The sequence below is a fragment of the Cryphonectria parasitica genome (assembly GCF_011745365.1).
Source record: "Cryphonectria parasitica EP155 unplaced genomic scaffold M406scaffold_1, whole genome shotgun sequence".
In the NCBI taxonomy this organism is placed as follows: Eukaryota; Fungi; Ascomycota; class Sordariomycetes; order Diaporthales; family Cryphonectriaceae; genus Cryphonectria; species Cryphonectria parasitica.
This window is the reverse complement of record NW_024468909.1, coordinates 4,122,232-4,137,034: the sequence shown is the minus strand read 5'-3', so window position 1 is coordinate 4,137,034 and position 14,803 is coordinate 4,122,232. Positions and strand designations below refer to the sequence as shown.

Sequence of the window (14,803 nt, the reverse complement as noted above, 5' to 3'; positions counted from 1 at the left end):
GAAGTAGGTAATACAGGCCGAATGTTAGAGGGCGATGGCCCTGGTGTCTAAGAAATGGCTGGCCATTTTCATTTGATGGGGTGTGGTTTGTGTGTTATGTGTTGTGTGCAAGACCGTGTGGGCGCGCGCGAGTTTGGGAAGGAGTTTGGCCTGGCCTGGGAACCAGACCAATTGGACTGGGGATTGATTGGGATCCGATGACGATAAGACGAACAATCTTAACAGCCGCAGCAAAGTCCTGGGCCCCAACGTGTTAGCTGACAAACTCTTTGTTAATCCGCCCAAACTCGTCACCACCCACTTTATTATTTTTCTCCAGGGTAACGTTTCCACAAGCACGGAACGGGAGATGGACACACGGACAGTGTAGGCAAATGTGGGAGCTAGGTCAGAAAATACCTCGGGTCTTGCCAGTCTAACTAGGTGCAAGTGCAGTTATACCATAGCAGATTTGCCAATCTCTTGGTGGTAGCGACGGTGGCAGTGCAACTTCCTCGATGACTGCCAAGGCGTCTCAAGACCAGGCTTGTGATGCTGCTGATGAAGCAGATGACGCTGATGAGCAAGAGACACTGGGGAGGGGGCGAAAAGAAAGAACAAAACCCGCAGGGCGTGGAATCTTATAAATTCTTTCTTCGGGGTTCGAGGTTCGAGACCTGACGAGACGACGGCAGGGCTGACAAAATGGACCCACGATGTATCCGTCCTGCCGTCCCAGATCCAGGTAGCGCTGTGGAGCGAGTGGGAGGGGAAGCAGCGTGGAAGGGAAAGGTAGGGAAAAAAATTTAAGACTGCAGGGTGTTTTTGTCAGGTGCAGCGTTTAAGGCTCGCAGCTAGTTTGGAATCTGGAAAACTTCTTGAAAGGATCTTTCCACTGCTGGCAACTCTTTTTTATTTATTTCTTTTCGTCTTCTTATTCTTTCCCCCCTTTTCCAAATTCTGAAGCGATGGTCCCGCCTCTTTATTTATCCAAGTTAAGAAGTCAGGCGACCAGCCTGTTCTCTAGTGTTGTTCTTTAGTGCTGTTCTTCGTAAGCGGCGTAAATCGGCTGGCCTGTAGCTTGCATCGTCCTTCCTGCCTTTCCCCTGTGCAGATTCGCTATCGTGAGCGAGTGAGGCACCGATCGAGTTGGTCGTACAAGATGTATACTTTGTACTTCAGGACATCAGGACAGTAGTAAGCAGTTTAGATAAGATATGTACTTATAAGAGGTGTACTTGGGTGGTTGCAGTGGTTGATTAGGTGCAAAGCCACTATTCGCGCCTCTCAAGTTCATCATGCATCCCTCCTTCCCTACTTGCTTGTGGTAGGTACCATGGTATGATCTTGCATCACGGCAGCACTACTACCCATTACTACTTCCTCTTCTTCTTTTCCCTCTTCGTATCTCTTTCACATGTCGAACATCCCGCACGATCACCAAAATGATTTCTTTCTTTTCTCACCCACTAACCAAATTACCCGGCTGAAAAAGGACAAACCGAAGACACCTTCTGCTGATCCAATAGGTCGCGAGAAGTCTCGCCGCATTTAAAAATAGACAAAAGACGAATTAGTACTTTGGCATCTGTTGCAACGCCAAGGACTGCTTGGATCAAGATGATGACAACGTTCAGCAAAAGGGGCATCGGGCTATTTCGTCCCGTCTGCACCTTTCACCGCATGTCTACCTAGGCAACATTGCGCGAGGTGACCAGAGGTGACCAGACCAGCTCGGAGCTGATGATTTAGGTCCTTACACGAGCTGTTTTAAGAGATGACGACCTCCTGCGTGTTGCGAGGGTTCGAAGACCTCGACCTGGCGAGGAGAGCAACAAACCCATACACATACGCTCTCTTCCAAAGGAGAGGAGTAGTGGTGGTACTCTGGTACCTCCCACAGAAGCATCCTGGCGGCTGACAGCACATATGCTTCTAGTGCTTCTGCTACTCTGCGATGCACACCACCCACACAGACCCCCTCCCCATCCAGCAGGGGAGGACGTAGCGAGCTAGGCGACGTGTCAGCTGCAGCATACCGTCGTTCAACCCACCATGGTACGGCAAGACAAGACGAGGAGAGGGGTGGGAGCAAGACTTCGACACTAACAAAGTACTATGTAGTACGTTCGGCACAGACTCCGAGCTGCTCCTGGACGAATGGCGCGACGGCTATTTGCTAGCTCCACGAAGGGCCAGATCAACCTCTCGTCAAGTTATGGATCATTGTCAGTGCAAACAGAGACACAGACGCCATCTTGATCGGCGCCATGTTATCTCAAGAATAAAACACGCATTGCATGGGCCAGTATGCTGGCTGCATGGACCTTCCAGATGCCATGCATGCCGGCGACCTACCAGAAGTACAACAATCCAGGTATCCTGCACAGCGCACGACAGACAATGTCATCCTCCTGGATCGAGCTTCACTATGAGGGATTTAATTCCCCCTTGGAGGGTCGCAAGCAAACTACTGCACCCCTCCTGCCGTGTCTGTCAGTCGTGGCCGCTGCCCACCGCATGTCGACATTCGTCCGTAATGTCATTGCTGAAAGTAGGCTGGCGAGCCACTGGCTCGAGCTGGGGGGATAAGTTGAGGGCACACGCAACCAACAGCCGACGGACCATACTTGCATCGGACGGGGGCAAGGGGTTTGGGTCAGGCCCCATCTGTCCCGCAGCGCGACACAAACAGCTTTGCGTTCGAGCAACCCTCGGATGAGATCTGATGGGTGGATGGCTGGGGTGGATGGCTCAGCAGAGAGCTGCCGCGCGCCCATACATACCCATGAGAACGACTGCAGACGATTGCAGTCCACCCTGGGCACCACCCCGTACCTCCCTACCAGCGGGCGGGGCATCTCCCCAGGCCCGACGACGGGACGCCGTGGAGACGCTGGCGTGCTCTCTGCCGGGGTCGCTACGGATCATGCTCCCTGTATTCGGCAATACTCTGTACTGTGTAGGCCTCAGCGGGTTGCTGTCCAACAAAGTACCTTCATCTCTCTGGGCCAAAACAATGTGTTCGAGACCACTTCTCGTGTGACCTGCCGCGCGAGTGGCAACTCTAGCAAAAGAAGAGGAAAACACGATTGTATGGGGCAATAGAAAAAGGAGAAGAGGGTGGGAAAATATTTCTGGTAAAAAGACAGACCACGTGCCAGCGTGTCATCGTGCCGTCGACGGGCCAGCCACAATCTCACAAATTTTTGGAAGCTCGAGGTGAGACTTTGTTTTTCTTTTTTTTCTTGGGTCTGGGCCTGGGCCTGGGCCATAGCCCAAGCGGTGAGCCACGAGCTTAGGGGTCCAACAGTTTCCATCACGGGTCTCGACGACTGGCTATGAAACCCTGGCCTCAGCGCGTGAACGAGTGCGGGAAAGAGGACAGAAGATGTTGCGGTCAAATTTAAGCTCCCGAACGATTTACGAAATTCGGATGATTTGGATGATTTGTACAGGTACGCAATGATCACCAGAGGAAACGGCCCGGAACGATGAAGCACCCCGCCCCTTGCTCGGCCATCCTACCCACCCTGCCACCAGTGCCAGGGTATCTTTTGTTAAGCGATTTTTGACGTCACGCATCCTCTCACGCCCTGACACGCCACACGCTTCGAAAGAAGCTTCCCCCTACCTCGTTGGGAGTACCACGGCGTCCGTGTCTTTGTGTCTGATCGACCAACGAGCTCAGGTACATACATAATCTACGAAGACGCAATAGCCCTCAAACCTGGGTCGATGGACGCAATACAACACACCAAGAAAAGGAGCATTGTCTCTGTGAAAGACTGCCTCTGTGAAAGACTGCCTCTGTGAAAGACTGCCTCTGTGAAAGACTGCCTCTGTGAAAGACTGCCTCTGTGAAAGACTGCCTCTGTGAAAGACTGCCTCTGTGAAAGACTGCCTCTGTGAAAGACTGCCTCTTGTGCCAACAACCCCGTGGCAGCATTCTGCGCGCCGAGTGGTCGGCCTCTGCTTTGCTGACGGGTTCGCATCTCGATCTCGCAAGGCTGTATTTTCCGCTTCAGACAGTCAGATGGTGGTGAGATCACTACTATGGTAGCGAATTGATCCGAAAAAGCGAGCCGATTACTACCACATTACCACAGAAAACCTGACATGGGGATATCTCGGCAAGGTCCCGGATCTGAAATCTGAAGAGGGGGCCAAGCCGGAATTAGAGGAACCACTTGGCAGTCAGGCCAGGAAGAACATTGTGTTTGTGCTATGTAGAGCGTGAGCCGGAAGACGAGGCTCCAGACCCGCCAGCCTTGCCCTTGTCCCCCTTGTGTCATCATCTCTTCTTTTTGTCCTTCGCCATGTCGTCAAGCCGTCCTCTTCAGAATCGAGGGGGAAAAAACCTGCTTCAGCCTCATTGCTGACGTCGGCGGAAAGGCCAGTTAATGCTGCTGCTACTGCTGCTAGCCACACGACCCATCACGACCCATCTTTCTCACAACCTGCCCAGAGCATTCCGACTCACTACCGGTACGTCGGCTTGGCCAACCAACCCCCGGCCGTTCCTGTTCCTATGCCTTTGACGAATAGCAACCTGCACTGCGGCCGGCCCTCACGACCAACCCGCAACCCCGACATCAAAGGAATCTCTGTTGCAGGCTGGCGGCCTCCCCCGTACTAAAAAAAAACGTCAAGTGCTATGGATGAAACGAAACCCTCGTGTGCTTGTTATCATACTAGTTCAGCGTGACAGGCACGTGGGCCCTTGGCGCCGTGGGACCCTTATTTTCTTTCCTCCCGTCCGTTTCGTGGCTTATTATTCGATGACAGACCACCCGGTGACGTGAGTGTTCCTCTCGACGTCACTTTATCGTGATTGTGATAGTCCCTCAAGAAACCAAAAACGGCTCCTTCGGGAAAGCTCGTGGCGCTGCCAGACCTGTTCAGGTTCCTCTTCTCGTGCGGGTCTTTGCCCTTGCTCTTGTCCACTCACTCACCCGCGACCGTTCACATCTTCTCTAGCATGAATGAACATTCTGTTCTGCCTCGCCTCGAATTTCCGAAGGTGGTCCGGATCAGGTCTGTCTTCTCGTGTGGGCCAGTGGCCTTGAGACGGGCCAGAAGGGAATAAATGTATTGAAACCATTCCTCGTGGGCCCGCAGGAAGGCAGGAGGTCCATACGGTGTAATGAATGATGTGAGATTTTCCTTACCGGCGACTGCCACGAGTTGAAAAACACATTATCGTCGGCACAGACTTTTGGCTGCAGTGTCGTGTTGATTATGATATGGTAGATCCATGCAGTATATTCAGGAATCCTTTCTTTACTTCCCCTGACGGTGAGCTAGCTGTCTTGTAGAGTATAGCGATGAGAGGAGCGTCTAGCACTGGAAGAGATCGTCGGGGGGTGGTGTCACTTGGACGACGTGCAGTGGTAAAACAGGACTTGAGAACCAAGTGACAAAGACAGTTTCGAGAATCTCTCTGTTTTCTCCTCCGTCCATCTCATCCAAAAACAAGAACCAACCGCAATGGATGCTATCTCTAGATACCTATCTGTAGTCTTTTGTATTCAACCGACGCTCTTCTTTCTCTTTCTGTCTTCATTCAACGACGCCTTTTTCTTCTCCAAAACTCCGCGCAATGGGGATGGTGTGTGTGTGTGTGTGTGTATCTGTATGTGTAAAACCCAAAACCAAACCAAAGAGAGAGAGAAAGGAAACGCTTCCGGGCCACACTACTACTTCTCCTTCTCCACATCGCCGCCGTCCTCTTTTAGGCCCCCTTCATCATCATACTCGTCATCATCCCTCTCGATACTCTCCAGCACCGTATCCCCAGCCGTGGCAGCAAACTCATCCTCCTCTTCAACCACGGCGCACTCGTCATCCTCATCAATCCCATACCCCCCAGCCTCGCCCTCGTCAGCAGTCGTCTCGTCCTCAGTGCCTGTGACGCTGCTGCTCGCCAGGAGCCCGTCCCTGTCGTCGGAGCCCCTTCCCGGCCGAGACCTGCCTGAGCTCCTGAGCAGGCTGCGCAGGTCCTCCTCGCTGATGATGCTCTGGATGCTGGCGCGCCCTGCACTACCAGCGAGGTCGAGCCCTCTCGTCTCCCGCCGCCCGCGCTCAACAATCCTCTCGAGCTTGAGGCGGTTGGCGATGAATTTCACCGTGGGGAACGCCGACTGCTGGCCCTCGTGGATCATGCGGGCCAGGCGAGGCGGCGTGGGGTCGGTCAGGATGTGGACAAAGTCCATGGGGATGCTGCGGGGCCAGATGGTGATGGTGCCGCCGAACCCCTGCTGCAGCCAGATCTGGCTCCAGTCCTGGCCCACGAACCGAGGGAGCAGCTCCAGCTGCCGGAGGATCTTGAGCCACTTGGTGAGGTCGAGCTTGATGTACTGCTCGGCCGCCGTGCCCAGGAACCCGCCACGCCACCCACGGCCCTTGCGGTGCGTGACCGGCTGGCCCACAGAGCCACGCGAGGAGAAGAAGAAGAGGTTGATGTGGGGGTTGACCTGCGACACGATGGTGAAGTTGACGTTGAAGTGCAGGTTCAGCGCCTTGAGCGGGATGTCGGTGCGCAGGCTGCCGTCCTTCCACTTGTGCCCGAACGAGTAGGGGACCAGCGTCCCGTCGCGCTGCTTCATCATGAGCACGACCGGGTTCAGGATGCCCGGGACAGCTGCAGAGGCCAGCACTGCCGACCACACGACGCAGTCTGGGCTGGTCAGGTAGTTGCACAGCATGGTTGGGCTGTGTGGGTCGGCTGGCACGCAGGACACGTTGAGGATGCGACCTGTGCGCTCGTAGGCCTCGCGAAAGGTCATGGAGCCATGGGTGAACCAAGAACACTTCTTAGCCCAGTCGACGCTATCGAACCGCGCCCCAGTGCTGTACCACCGCCGGAACCAGGTGAAGAAGGGGTCGGAGCAGGCCGTGATCTTGTGGGCCAGGGCCGGCACGAGGAGTTGCTTCAGCTCGTCGTTTGTGCGCGTGGCGACGAGGCCTGCGACGAGGGCGCCACCGCTGGTGCCCGTAATCACGTCTGGGAGGAGGTCTTCTTCGAGCAGGGCCTTGACCACGCCAATGTGATAATAGGCGAATGTGGCCCCGCCAGAGAGACAGAGGGCCGTTCGACCATAGTTGGCATACAGGCTCTTGAAGAGGTCGCGCTTCTCCTCCAGCTGCATCTGCTTCGTCTCGAGAATAAACTTGAGACTCTTCTCAACTGCTCACCGTCAGTCAGTACTGCGCTGGAACAACAAACACCCCCGTCGCGAGAGACATACCTTCATCAACGTGATTCTGTACCAGGTTCTTGGTCCCATAATAGGTCTGCGAATAAAGCCTGGGGTTCTCAACCCCGACAAAGTTGTTTTTTACGCACGCCGTAAGCAGCGCCCGCAGCGCCTCCACAGCCTTCTCCCCGTCCTGCCGCTCCTCCACCTCAACACTCTCGCCGTCGTCGAGTCGCTTCTCAACTGCCTCGGCCCTCTCCCTGCTCTTCTTCATAGAATCCCACACCCTCTTGACCGTCTTCCAGTCATAGTAGGCAAACTCATTCGTCTCCTTCCAGGCGGCGTTGCCCAGAAACTCGTCCAACTCCCTCGCCGCGGCACGCCAGTCCTTATAGTTGCCCGTCGCTCGCATGTTGCGCCGCAGCTGCTCCCGCCGCCCGCGCCAGCTGATGAAGTACTCGTAAAACCAGATGTAGTACCGAGTCAGGACGTAGGCGGCAGACAGACCACAGAGCCAGCAGCCCACGAACAGCAGGAACGGGTACTTGAGCAGGCCGTACAGGTAGCCCTCGCGGGTCTCGTCCTTGGTCCTGCGCCCGGGCTGGACCGCCTTCGCCCGCTTGTGCCGCCTCTTGGCCTTGCTGCTGCCGCCCTTGGTTCCTGGGCGAACAATCTTCTGGTGCACGGGCGCCCAGTCGTTTTGTGCCGTGATGAAGAGGCTGTCTCTCTGGTGCCCTCCTGCTCCTCCTCCACTGCCGTTGATACCCTGGCCAGAGACATCTCCCGCAGCAGCAGCTGCATGTGCTGCCACCTCTTGGGCCTCATCCCCCTTCTCAGGCATCGGTGGTCTGTCCGCGATGACGCTCGACTGCCGCCGTGTGATATCGAAGGAGGTGCGCCCAGGGCTGCCCGGCCGCGGCGTCGATCCATCGTCGTGTGCCTGGGCCGGGTCTGGGGCCGACAGTGCTGAGATGAAGGCCTCGAGGTCTTCCTTGGAGAGAAAATCGACGTCGCCGCCAGGCAGGAGGGAAGGGTCGAAGGCGTCGCGCGGGAATCCGTAGTTTCTGTCGGGTACCACCACGGGAGGCCACCCGTCTTCCGTCTCGTCCGCCGTCATACTGCTGCTGCTGTTGTTGTTGCTGCTGCTTGTTACGGTTGGATTTACTGCCTTTGGGAGGTGCTTAATTGTTACCTGCACGACCCTATGTGCTGTTCAGGAGTCGGTGGCTCATCTCGGTTGTACAGGAGCCGAGGACAAAGGAGAAAGTGTTCGTTTTCTTGAGGGGTAAAGTATGGAGTTTGGTACTCTCGAAAAAGAAAAGGGGAAAAGTAGGGGACCAAAAGAAGAAAACAAGAAAGAAGATGAAATGAAAGAGTAGCTGGACAAGTCTAAAGCAACCTCGTCAAATGAAAGTGTGGTGGTTGTTGAATCTGGTGATGTTTCGCAAACTATGCCACGTTCAGTTCAACAAGAGGTCACATGTGTGCTTCTCTTTTCCTTCAACTTGGGTCTTTGAGTGGTTCAGAGACAAATGACGTCGGCTACAGGCATGTTTCGTTGGGGTGTTGGGGTTTTCGAGGCAGGCCCCCCTTAGCGCTGCTGCGGCCACTGTAATCTGGCCCCTTACCACTGGCTGTCAGAGCCCCTCTGGTGGGCGTGTGGGGGGGAAAGACCGTGCTATGGAACTCCCTTAGTGACCGAGGTACAGGAACTATACAAGAGTTCCGATATACCATATGATAATAACAGTCTCAAAGACTTTGTTCTCACCGGCCGACAAGCAAAACAAGTCTGACCCTGATAATACTTGTTCTAAACATGTTGCTGTGCTTTGACTCATGACATTGAATATCTCAGCTTATCGTCTGCAACCAACCAAGGTCGGGAGAAGAGTTTCCTGTCGAGTTGGTTTCTAAAATAAACTGTTCCGATTAAAAAGCATCAACGCCATGGGCCATAATTCTTCCTAATCGCAGACACATAAAAATAAGAAAAGATGTATGTGGTTCATCATGCCTTTCTGGGTTCGCCCTTTCTCTTCCGACCTTGCCATGCATAAAGCAACCTCTACCGCCTCGCCACCGTCATGCTCACCCAGGCAACATAGCTCTCAGCGTGCTCTCTCCTGCTTTGTCTGTGGACCGATGTCCTACCGCGCCTGGTGCAGGGGATCTATACAAGCTCATGGCGGAATCTTTCATGACCATAGTCCCGGCTTTGCTCATCTTGCTTCGCAGCTTGATGCTGAAATGCAGGGTCCACAGGCTTAGACATACTGGCTCAGCCACCGGATACCCTCACCATAGCCCTGTCGCATAACCACAGAGCACATGAAGACCTCGACAGGCCTGATGCCCTCCAGAGGGACCTTGCCCTTGCCCGTGGTCTGGTACATTCCGAGCTGATGGCGGAGCTCGTCCTCAGACACGGCGTCGGGGTGGTCGATCTTGTTGCCCAAGATCACGAAGGGCACTTTGGCCAACTCCTCCATCTGGAGTAGGGCGTCTAGCTCGGCCTTGGCCTCGGGGAAGCGCTCGTGGTCCTTGGCGTCCACCAGGAACACGATGCCGTTGACCTCGGGGAAGTAGTCTCTCCATAGGCGGCGGGCTATTCAGGACCAATGGTTAGCTTCGTCTTTCGTCTTTAGTTGGAAAGTTGACACAACTCTGTCGACAATCTTCTCTCCAGCGGGCTCAAGGCGTAGAAAAGGAAGGGAAAGGGAGGCCCCTCTGCTGGTCCTCGTACCTTGCTGGTGACCGCCCAGGTCGAACGTTGTGAACCTCACATTGCCAATCGCCAGTTCCTCAGAGGCTATAATCCAAGTCAGCACGGCTGCCTCTTTTCTCCAAACGAGCATACACATCTCGTCTCCCCCGACAAGGCCCGGCTACTCACTAGGGTGAAGCGTAGGCTGAAGGATAGCAACACGGTCGTTCTATAAGATTTACCAAAAGTCATGTCAGCTCCTGTGCATTTCTTGATCCATCGCATCCGTGTATACCCCATCGACAAAGATTGGTCGCCAGAAAAGGGGTCGGTTGCTCGGCGCGTATGCTTTCGGGCCGTTTATTGTCGGTCACGCACCTTCAACATGTGCAGCAGCGTCGTCTTGCCCGCGTTGTCGAGACCGAGGAACAGCAGCTTGGCGTGCTTGTTCAGCAGACCGAGGGAGGAGAGGACATCGTAGACTAGATCGCGACAAAGGAAAAAAAGAGGAAATTCAAGGTCAGCATCCATGCGTCTTGTTCGTTGCTTCTTGTCCGCTAGCCATCTGCCTGCCCTGTCTCTTCTCTCCGTCTCTCTTTCTTCTTCTCTCCTCTCTCACTCCGTCCTCTGCGCTTGGGGGGGGGGGGGGGGGCTCGTGATCACATACACCAGTTGATAATCCACATCTTGAACGGGATACGTTATCCAAATTGCAAGGAGACTGATATGGACTGTACGAAAAGGAAATATCGTCGGTGTGGGAGGGGGAAAAGGTTGCTCGGTGAATGGGTTGTTTCGTCGGGGGGTAGGAAAAAAGGTGTCTGTCTGCTTTGCGTGTTGGAAAAGATGACGGCAAGCTGGCAGGAATGGAAGCGGACCTTATGGAACTATTTAGCCCCTACCGCACCCCCCAGGAAGGTCTGGGCGAGCCTAGTCGGATCATCCCCTGATTGGCTGCAGATTTACTTACTAAGCCAGACCGCTATCACCAAGTACCTTAGCTTACACCAGTGGACAGGCTCGGGCTCTAGGACGGAGTGTAGAGACAGTCTCTCGTAGCTCAACTCTAGACTGGCAATCCCCAAAGTTGGACACAGAGTGCCCAGGTTGTCCAGATTGACTCATTGTTTGGTAAGGCCACTCTGTATCATGGGCTCTTTGGGTGAATGATAGATGAGTCATGAAGACTGCACCCGCAGCAAAAAAAGACCATCTACGCTTGCTGCTCTGACGGCCGCCAGCCAGTCAGTAAACGATCACAAAGGCAGCCTTCACATGGTCAAGGTCCGTCTAAATAGTCACAAGTGTGTTGTCATCATATATGTTTCATATATGGAAAAGCCTAGCTGCGCCGAGGCCGAGTGCGTATGTACAGACAACGAACGGAGTCGTCCCTCAAGCCACGTCAAGCAAGTGCTGGATTGGGTATCGGATAACATATCCCCTGAGCTCCACAGATAAAAAAGAGAGAAAAGAGGAAAACGAATGCTAGGTACAAGTAGACAGAGACAGCGACAGCGGCGTCTCTGTTCCTCTGAAGCTTGTTTGTCATGACCAGTCGTCATTAATATCCCACGCAACCTCATTCCCGAGAGAAAAGAAAATCTCCCAATAAAAGACCACCAACCGAAAACCAATACGCCTGGGTATGATGATGATGGTAATGATGATGATGATGACGACGACGATAAGGCTCAATGAAAATGTAATGCAGTCGGTCCCTCCAGACGGATTATATCGAGATCACGTAGTTGCCCTGGCCCATCTTCCCGGCCAGCTCCCGCATTCTCTCAGCTCCCTCGCCGGCCTTGGCTCTCTTCTCGGGGATCTGACCCTTGCGCGCACGGTGGCAGTACTTCTGATAGAACTTTTCCTTGCGCCGCTGCCGCTTCTGTTCGAGGCCTTTGACAATGTCAATAGCACCTCGCTTATGGGTGGTATTCTTGGTTGCGGGATTCGTCTTGCCCCGCTTGCCGTTCTTCATGTGGCAAGGGAAGCAGGCGGCACGGGGTAGGGACTTAGTGTGGGTCAGGCCGGGCCGCGCAGCCAGAGACTTGAAGCCAGCGGCGTTGTTGTGGCCCTGTGTAGGCGACACGGCCGGAGACTTGGGATGATGATTCGGTGCTGGCGACTTGATGCGCTTGGGAGAGGACCTGTCAAACAGGCGGCGGGGCGAACGACCACGTGCCTTGGGAGGTGGCGAGTGGTATCGCTTAGCCGGAGGCGGGGACCGCAGTCTCTTGGGCGAGGGGCTCTTCCTGCGCCGCCTGTCTGGCCGCTCATCGTGGAGCTCCTCAAGCTCGCCGTGAAGCCACACAGGCTCACCGCTGTCGCGGTCGTGGGGGGAGTCCTCATCCTCCTCATCTTCTGGCTCCGAAGTTGGGAAGCTGGGATCGATGTCCTGAGGAATAACGCGGAGCTTCTCCTGCTTGCGAGCGGCAAGCCGGGTCATGAAGGCCTCTTCAAGGGGTCTGTCCTCGTCCATTGTGCCGCAGACAAAGTCGGTGCTGTCAGGCAGCTCCGGTGTCATGGGACGAGGGATAGATCGCTGTCGAGAGTGCTTGGTTCGGATGACCTTCCTCGAGTATGTGGATGAGTCCGAGAGTGCGCCGACAGACGTAGGTCGAAAGATGGGCGTGGCGTCAAAGACTTGTCCCCCCGATGTTTGGGTTGTCGTCAGAGTCCACAGCAGAAGACCGTCATCTTCCTCGTCATCATCTGAGTCGGCGAAGCCCAAGTCCTCGTCGGTATTGTAGCCGTCCGAGAAGTCATCGTCAGATCCGTATCCTGACTGGCCATCATCATCGTCGAAATCCTGATCGAGGTCATCTTGGTCCTCGTCATCCAGATTCTCGCCGTCCTCATCGTCGTCCTCTTCGGCGCCCTCAGCATCATCCTCGGCTTCAGCCTCCTCGTCCTCAAGCTCGGCTTCCTCTTCTGCCTCCTTGCCAATACGTCGGATGTCGTTCTCCTTCTTCAGCAGGTCATCAATAGTAAGCTTCACCTTCCGCACGGCTGTCTCCTCGCGGATCCAGTCCTCCTGCTGCAGGTGATCGCTGGCAAACTCGTGAAAATGGCACACCTCGCCCTGCAGCTTGTCCGAAGTCGCAGTAATGTACTTCTTCTTACGCAGAGGAGCTGGGCTCGGCAGGAATCTCCTGGGGGTCAGGGGCTTTGCCCGACGTGTCGTTGGCGACCGTGCCTTGCCGATAGTGGAAGGAGTGCTGACCACAGTCGAGACGGATCCGCTCTCCTCGGCATTCCTGGGGATTGCGAGGCCTTCTCGAGGTGGAGGTGTCTGCTGCGTCGCCCGAGGTGGCTTGGCCGCGCAGACAAACTTGATGCACGACTTCCGCGGCTGCGCCTGCTGCGCAACTGCAGGCGCTGCTGGGGCTGGAGCCGGGGCTGGAGCCGGAGCCGGAGCCGGCGCCCTCTTCACGTCGTCCTGGGGCTTTGCCGTGCAGGCAAACGAGATGCACCGCTTCTTCTCAATCGTCTGCACAGCGGGGTCCTTGGAGGCCTGGGTGGTAGTTGGCTGCTTGGGCGAAGCCTGGCCCTTGGTCAAGGGATATGCGGGAATGGTTCTCTTTGGTAGCGAGCCGACAATCTGGACGGGCGCACCAGGCTGCTTTTCAAAGGACAAAGGAGCAAATCCGATGCTCCGCAGGCGCGGGCTAGGGCTGTTTGTCCTCGCGGGAGTGCTCACGCCCGTGTCACTCGTGAGATCCGCGGTGGATGCGATGGAGACATCGCTAGTGATGGATCTCCGTCGCTCTCGGCAGCTGTTGTTGCTCTGGACAGGTGTGCTCTCGGTTGTCTCGCCCTCAGACGCGCTCTGGAGGGCTCGAGTCAACAAGGAAGCGTGGTTCTCCTTGGGCCTCGTAGCCGACAGTTTTCTCCTGAAGTCTGGAGACATCCTGTGGTGGGCGATGCGTAAATCAGGTGGTTCGTCGGCGTCGGCACCGGCGTCCTCCTCGAGGGTGGACTCGACGTTGGCGGCAGTGGTGCTCCACGCCAACACATTGGATGTGGCGTTATCGTGTATTGTGTGTCTCAACATGGTGAAAAAGGTGTCTTGTGTGTCTTGTTAGGGTTTGTGTCTGCAGGTCGAAACAGGAGGGTGGTCGTGAAGAGGGTATCTCGTGGGATAATATGGTCGTCCTGGGTGCCAACTCGGCCAGGCTCCAGACAGGTCAAGTTATTTGGTCGGCTCCGCGTCCAAGGCTTCGGGAACGTTGTCGACGACGAGTCTGGTGGGGATACAGACCACCCTTTCAGGCAGATGTTGCGCTCAACGTTGCGCGTCGGAAAAGTGGTAAAGTGGTGTGTCCCTAGGGACAGATGGGCTATAAGCGCAGAGCCATGGTTGGGAGGAGTACACAGAAGGGTATGTTTTGAGTGGTGTTGGTAGTTGGTAGTTGCGAGGGCCGCGGCCCAGCTCGAGGGCGGTGATGAAATTGGGCCGCGGGTCAGTTTCTGGGTTGTTTTCAATGATTGACGAGATTCGAATCCAGCTTCAAATCCAGGGTCTGGCCGTTTCTTGTTTTTGTTACCCTGCAGGACCGGAGGCGCACACACGGGGTCTTGGTTGGGATCCTGGGAGGGATGACGTTAAACCGAAAGCCTCTCTGGTAAGGGTGGCGCAGAATGTAGTAAGCAGGACCTGCTGACCCAAGTCTTGGAAGCGGCTTGTGAGTCGTCTCGAAAACGAAACAAACACAGGTCGAACCCAGGCAACAGGTCTGGGAAGGGGGCACAAATAAGGCTTCTCTCTTGTGTGTGTATCAAGATCGAAATTCAATTTCTGTGTCGGTGGAGAAGAATTGGAAGAACACGAAAAGGAAGAAAATATTGTAAAATAGGGCGGTCGAGGTTGTGCGGGAAAGTGAGAGATTTGATGGTCAGGGAAGAGGGCCAG

At 55.1% G+C, this 14,803-nt stretch overlaps 3 protein-coding genes across 3 annotated transcripts; all 3 read right to left on the bottom strand.

The window, feature by feature from the left end:
* Window positions 1–6,041: 6,041 nt before the first annotated feature.
* M406DRAFT_271786 (patatin-like phospholipase domain-containing protein) lies at window positions 6,042–8,603 on the bottom strand (the record flags this gene model as incomplete). Its single annotated transcript, XM_040918121.1, has 3 exons — window positions 8,041–8,603; window positions 7,230–7,989; window positions 6,042–7,171 (listed from the first exon to the last, which is right to left on the bottom strand). Coding segments are annotated over exons 1-3 (2,145 nt in total), but the record flags the coding sequence as incomplete, so codon positions are not given.
* Window positions 8,604–9,005: 402 nt separating this feature from the next.
* M406DRAFT_320429 (GTP-binding protein-like protein) lies at window positions 9,006–10,695 on the bottom strand. Its single transcript, XM_040919385.1, has 5 exons — window positions 10,553–10,695; window positions 10,264–10,367; window positions 10,075–10,114; window positions 9,925–9,990; window positions 9,006–9,786 (listed from the first exon to the last, which is right to left on the bottom strand). Exons 1-5 carry the CDS (start codon window positions 10,569–10,571, stop codon window positions 9,446–9,448), a joined length of 570 nt encoding a protein of 189 aa, XP_040781504.1. The 5' UTR covers window positions 10,572–10,695; the 3' UTR covers window positions 9,006–9,445.
* Window positions 10,696–11,176: 481 nt separating this feature from the next.
* On the bottom strand, window positions 11,177–11,955 carry M406DRAFT_320428 (uncharacterized protein). Its single transcript, XM_040919384.1, has one exon. The coding sequence runs from the start codon at window positions 11,867–11,869 to the stop codon at window positions 11,618–11,620; it is 252 nt and encodes an 83-aa protein (XP_040781503.1). The 5' UTR covers window positions 11,870–11,955; the 3' UTR covers window positions 11,177–11,617.
* Between the last annotated feature and the right edge of the window lie 2,848 nt (window positions 11,956–14,803).